Below are 6,711 nucleotides of genomic sequence, written 5' to 3' on the forward strand. Positions count from 1 at the left end.
AATTGAACGTAAATGGGAGGGAGGAGTTTGAAATTCAGTTTGAAACTCAACCTCCCACAACCCACAACTTCCATAGACAACCTCCATTGTACCCATATCATATAAAAAATATATATATAATTCGTGTGTGAAGAAAAAGATGAGAAACACATATAGGCTATGACTTGATTTGGAAGTATAACATCTTAAATTTGGTCTTTGGATTGTGGCTATCAAACTCCTTCCCGTGTGATTGAATTTCTAACCAAAAAGTGAGTACAAAGTAGAATAGGAAGTAAGCAAAAGGAAGGTAAGTTATTTAACATCATTTTTGTGATTTCAAGTAAGTTTCACTCGTGGGAATTCGGTTATAAGCATGCAAGTACATTTTACAAACAAAAATAAGGGGTTTACTATCATGAATTTTCCTAGCAATAGTTAAATATACTAACATATAGAATAATGCTAGCATTTGTGGCTTAGGTTGATCAACAACTTGAGCAATTGGATGTAAAAACTGCCATTTTAGATTGTGAGCTTGAAGAAAATAACTTTTTTGTGTCAACTTGAAAGTTTTGTGAAGAAAAGTGAATTAGATTCCTATTCATCTTCTAAAGAAAACAATGTGGTTTAAAAAAATTATACTGAAAAATGGTATAAAAGGTTTATTAGCTCATTTGTTCAACTAATTGGCTTCAAAAGAAGTAATTATGGCATTGTTTATATTTTAAAACAAGTAGAAAGAACATGTTTTTTTTTTTTTTTAATACTTGTTACCATATGATGACAATACGTTATTTATAAGTCGTAATATGTATGAAATAAATGGAATTAAGAAAAATTCAAATAATGAAATTGAGAAAAGGACATAATTAATGCTAAAAATAAAAAAATAGTTGGTATTGATATACTAAGGAATAGAATACACCGTTCTTGTATTGAAACAATATTCTTATAACAAAAAAGTGTTAACTAACTATTAGATGACTGAAACTAATGTGACTTCAATACTTTTAGCAGGTCATTTTACCTTAGTAAAGATGTCCTTCAACTTGAGAAGAAATAGACCACATGAAAAAGGTCTCATACTCTAACGATATAGGTACAGTGATGTACACTATGATATGTACAAGGCCTACAAGGCAACCAATATACTTAGTATTTACTTGAATACCCCTTGAACTTTTAACATTCGGCAGCTATGTGGTTCCTAAGATATCGTAATGGAACTTCAACTTTAGGGCTAATCCTTAAAAAAGTAATGAGTGGATAAAGTTAAAAGGGTATGTAAATTGTAACAGTGCGGGTGATAGGATAAAATAAAATCTACTTTGTCCTATGTGTCTACGTCGTGTGGTGCTTGTATTTTTTATGGTTCAGTATGCTAAATGTCAGTAAACCAGAAGCTTTCTCAAGTGGTGTGATCAAGAGGGTGAAGAGGAACGACTATAGCATTGTGTGTTCGATATGGAAGAAACTCTATATGGAGACATCGAAAACTTCAAAGTTAAGAAGGGGATTGTTAAGATTTTGACTTGATATTGTTTAACAAGAATGTGATTGTATTTGTGTATCAAAATATGGGTTTTAATTTTTCAATCGTAAAGGGATTGTTCAGAATCCCAAATTGGCTAAGAAACTAACAGCCCCTCCATTTGCCGTCCTATATAAAGGATTCTCTTTTATGCTTCATTTATTACAATTTGGAGTTAGTCATGGGTTATAGTGCATCGGAGTCATGCACTCTGAGTAGACCTCCACCGGAAACGTAAGCATTAAGATATGAAGGCTTCTTATTCCACAATAGCAAATACACTTTTTCACTCTTTCATATACTAGGGGATTTCACTTGGAAAAGAAAGAAATTGTTGAACTTCAGGCACCAATTAATTGGGGTGAACATATCTTGTTCTTCTTCTCGATTTTCTATTGATTTTACATTTTGCAATTTACGTTTGTGCTACTCAACAAACCTAAGACTAGAGAATAATAAAAGATAGTGAAATTTAACTAATCCATATTACACTTCAACATTGACCACATAAAGTTCGATAGAGCAAAATGTGAAAACAGAAAACTGCAAACAGATTTCGAAGCAATCTCCAGATTTTGTATTCTGACTAGAAAATAATGAAAGGTAGAGCATTTGACTAATCAATTTTAGGCTTCAACATTGGCAGCTTAAAGTTTCCCAGAGGAGGCACGCACCTAACAAACCAATTGACCATAGAAGGTGTAGCAGAAAAGGCTATACTCAAGCACCACTGGCCAAATCCTAGCCTGGCTATCCCTGAAAACTCATTCAGAAGTTCCACCATTATAAATTGAATGGAAATAATTAGTCCGATCATGCTCAAGAGAAGTTTTTTTTTTTGCATCTCCTCAAAAATGTTCTTCTTCGAAAGCCTGGGAATGAATATGTTGAAGGCTTGAAAGAGAATTTATGTACTAAGGACCAAAGAATTCTTTTCCTTATCATTTACATCAAATAATGATTTGCCTTTGAAATGTATAACCAGAAAGATGGCTATCTGATATAAATCTTGAGCCCCAATTTTTTTTATCTATTTGGGCTGTGATTAGCGGCTCTTTCAAGTTTCTTGGTGGCCTCCGCATAAGATCTTGAGACGGCTTCTCTATATTGAGTGCAAGAATTGCTAAAGTACCTGCAATCAGTTTCATCCACAAAAGTTGAAACACCAGAAATGGAAATTTTCCTGTTGAAATAGCTACCACAGCATTCAAACCAAGGTGTTCGCTAGATGAAACAGCCATCACAAAGTCAATTACCAGAGCAGCAAAACTTGCAATGAGCAAAAACTGAGTATAAATATGGACACTGTCGTATATTCCCCTACCCCATGTCAAAATATCAATGATGAAAGGAAAAACTTTGCATGACATGACAATGGCTGAGCATGCTTTGATAATTTCTGCCTCTTGGGTTCCAAAACAAAGTCCTACATTTGCTTCTCTAAGGGTTTGTGTATCTCCAATGCCTCGTCCAATGAATGCAACCACATGGCCTTTCTACTTCAAAGATTGGACCATAAGTAACTTGTCATCAGGAGTGGCTCTTGCCAGCACGCAGATATTTTCAATTTTCGCCATTTGCTCTTCTAAGCTAAAATTCCGGAATTCCTCACCATCTATCACTTCACCAGGCTGGTAATCAGGCTCAATTATTCCGCACTTAGTGGCCATGATTGTGGCAGTTACTTTGTTGTCTCCGGTGATCAATTTGACGCTGATTCCAGCTCTACGACAATCTTCCATTGTTTCCCTTGCTCCACTTCGACATGAATTTGTCAATCCGACAAGGCTTAATAGAATCAGCTGCTGTTGAAAGATGATGAAATCTCTTATTAACGTTTTCCTGTGTGCGAAAGCTATACATCTGAGGCAACTTTCTGCCATGCCTGCAAGAATTTGCTCAAATAAAGCTTTGGAATCTTAGTTCATCACTTTTACATTTCCATTACTCTCATAATAATGAGAGCACATTGGAATTATCACATGTACTTGAATCGTATTGTCGCCATTTTTACTGATCAAAACCCTGCTTTGCCTATTCTTTGAATTGAATGGTTTGATTTCAAGAATAGTGCAGCTTTTCTTCAGACTTTCCACATCCATCCCTAACTGCTTAACAGCCCACTCAAAAATTATCTTCTCAGTTGAATTTATAGGAGATGATGATGAAGACCTTGAAGGGGGTTGAGTAGTGTTTAAACCAATTCCTTGGTGCAGTAATTCATGTACACTTGGAGCAATCAAATTATGCTAAACTTCAATGGAGTTTAGACCTTGCCAGAACTTGGTTACCTACAGACAAGATAAATGAATCTTGTATTGCCATTGACATCAATCACATAAGGAGCCTGTTGAACGCATGTACTATTGAAACATTGACTTTGAAATTTGTATGCTGAACCTTCCATTAACACTTTCCCTGTAGTTTTTACATATTACCTAATCTTCTTTAGCAATTTTCATTTCTAATATCCTGTTATGCCTATAGGACGGTATTATCTATTCACAAACAACTTTACAGAAGTTGTTAATTGACCATGAAGAACAGATAAGTGCACTGGGAGATGAAAAGTAGCACCTCCATGGAAGCCATAGTTAAGGTTCCAGTTTTATTCATGCAGACAGTGGTGACAGATGCAACTTTATGGCAGATTAAAGGTTCTCTCACAAGAATTTGAATCTTCATCAGCCTCTTCATTGAATAAGCAAGACACGTTCTAACAGCCGAAACCAAATCTTCTGGAATAGAAGTTAAAGCAGCCATTGTTGGAGTTGCCAGAATCCCAACAATGACAGCAAGAACATCACCAATTCTTGTTTCTCCACCGAAAGACACACTTTTCCCTTTATCATCATGTAGTTTGTGTTGCCGTGAGTTGTCCTTGAAGGGAGGATCACAGGCAAGAATCATGCAATGCAATCCCTCAATTATAGCTCAACGTCGGATCGACAATTGTAGCCTCAATATTTGCACTCCCTATATAGCCTAGTTTTATCTATATAAATACACCAATATTGTAATAATATAGATGAATATACATTCAAGTTTATTTTATTCTAACATGGTATCAGAGTAGGGATTTCTTCCTGCTGCTTTTTCGTTTCTGAGATTTAATTCATCCTCCTTTTTTGTGTTTTGCTCAAATGAAAGCAGATCTCTGATTTCTTCTATTTTAGCATAATTCTGGAAAGTGTTATTCTAGGCAAAGGTTGAGTTCCAGTCTTCAGAAAATGGCGGCAGCAACATCAAAATTCGTCCTTGATTCTTTGCAATAAAATTTCTCGTCTTTCATATTTTGGTTCTCTGAACTTTTAGAGATCTTTATGGATGGTGAGAGCCTCCACTATTTCTTGTTGCTCCAAATTTCTTGCCTTTTTTTGCTGAATAGACCGAACTGGAGAAGATAGTCGAGAGAGAAGGTTTACACCTTCAAGCCCACTTATTTGAGACTTTTCCCACATGTCTGTCAACAATCACTTTATTGTTAGGCTAGTTTTGGACCTGATTTATTGGGCTGGTTTTGGGTCATGAGAACTTGAGTCATTTTTTTAGCTTGAATTATTTCTGTGGTCTTTCTTCCTACTGCATTATTGCCTCTGCCTATTCTTTTGGGACATTTATTGGAAAATGACCACGAAATCTATGAATAAAATGGTTCCAGTAATATCCAAGCTCGATAGTATGGCTTTTCTTGGGACCAATTACACTGAATCTTATACCGGTTGGATTCTTGATTCAGGAGCAACAGACCACATGACATATGATGTCGGCAATTTTTTGGAATGATCCTCTCCTTGGCGTACTAGCATTGCTAATGCTAATGGAGACGTATCTCTGGTAAAAGGGGCTGGTACAATGAGAATGTCGCCATCCCTCTCCTTGATTAATACTCTTCTAGTGCCATCATTGTCACATATATTATTGTCAGTGAGCCAAATCATGATGGAGTTAAATTGTGTTGTTCTAATTTATCCTATATTTTGTCTTATTCAGGATATTCTCACCAAAGAGATAATTGGGCGTGGTACTGAGAAAAGGGGGCTATACTATATGGAAGATTTTGGCATCTGTCGAGCTAATCATGCAAGCACTACCACTGATCGGAACAAGGCGAACATTTGGCTGTGGCATCGTCGGTTAGGACATCCTTCATTTGATTATCTAAAACATGTTTTTCCTACTTTATTTTCGGGTTTGTCAGATTTGGATTTTAAATGCGAGACCTGCACCTTAGCCAAGAGTCATCGTGCTACTTATCCCTTGAGTTTGAATAAGAGTCGATACCTTTTGAGTTGATTCATTCTGATGTGTGGGGACCATCTCCCAAATCTACTATGTCCGGTGTTCGATAGCTTTTGATTTTTGTAGATGATTGCACTCGGATGACATGGCTATATCTAATGTAAAATAAAGATGAAGTTTTTTCTATTTTTTCTCATTTCATGAGATGGTTAAAACCCAGTTCTCTACTACTATTCGCATACTTCGTTTTGATAATGGCGGCGAGTATGTAGATCGAGAATTTCGCAATTATTTTACTCACCATTACTTGTTTCATGAAACCTCCTACCCCTCAAACACCACAGAGTAAAGGAAGTGTCTTTGTGATATATCTACTTCAATGATAGTATGTAATCATCATACTCTGAAGATGTATAGAGATATACTTGTTGATAATATCAAATATCTAGAATTGCGTAGAATATGATACTTAGTATATTAGAAAACTCTTGATTGAGTTTTGTATTCCTACAGATAAACAATTTTGAGTTCATGTATAATCTAATGTTAGGATTACGAGATATTGATTTGCATAAATGTACAAAGGAAGTCGAATAGGTTGAGATTATTTCACTCACATGAATAATTGCTTTAGATACTTTGATATGTGTTGAGATGAGACAAAGGGATCATGTTGTGTACATGATCCGATCTCCTTAATGAGATATCAAGATGAGATTGTAGTAAGTAATCGAAATAGATTTTGTTATCTATTAAGTCTGTTTATTATCGAGACTAAGTTTTCGATTTGAGATTGTCTGGATGAATAAACATGAATGAGAACTCAAGTTAGGTACCGAAAAATACCTGAACTAAAATCTATTACGCCCTAAGAAAGGGAGAAAATATCATGTGCGAGTGAGAGATGTTGAAAAATCACTAAAAGAAAATTGATACAACTAATGTTTCAAAAACCA

At 35.5% G+C, this 6,711-nt stretch overlaps 1 protein-coding gene across 1 annotated transcript; it reads right to left on the reverse strand.

Moving 5' to 3' along the window:
- Positions 1–2,129: 2,129 nt before the first annotated feature.
- On the reverse strand, positions 2,130–4,423 carry LOC111369006 (calcium-transporting ATPase 12, plasma membrane-type-like). Its single transcript, XM_022990496.1, has 5 exons — positions 4,091–4,423; positions 3,809–3,860; positions 3,061–3,398; positions 2,646–3,009; positions 2,130–2,269 (listed from the first exon to the last, which is right to left on the reverse strand). The coding sequence occupies exons 1-5, from the start codon at positions 4,421–4,423 to the stop codon at positions 2,130–2,132; spliced, it is 1,227 nt and encodes a 408-aa protein (XP_022846264.1).
- Positions 4,424–6,711: the final 2,288 nt, after the last annotated feature.

This window comes from Olea europaea, chromosome 20 (genome assembly GCF_002742605.1).
Source record: "Olea europaea var. sylvestris chromosome 20, O_europaea_v1, whole genome shotgun sequence".
In the NCBI taxonomy this organism is placed as follows: domain Eukaryota; kingdom Viridiplantae; phylum Streptophyta; class Magnoliopsida; order Lamiales; family Oleaceae; genus Olea; species Olea europaea.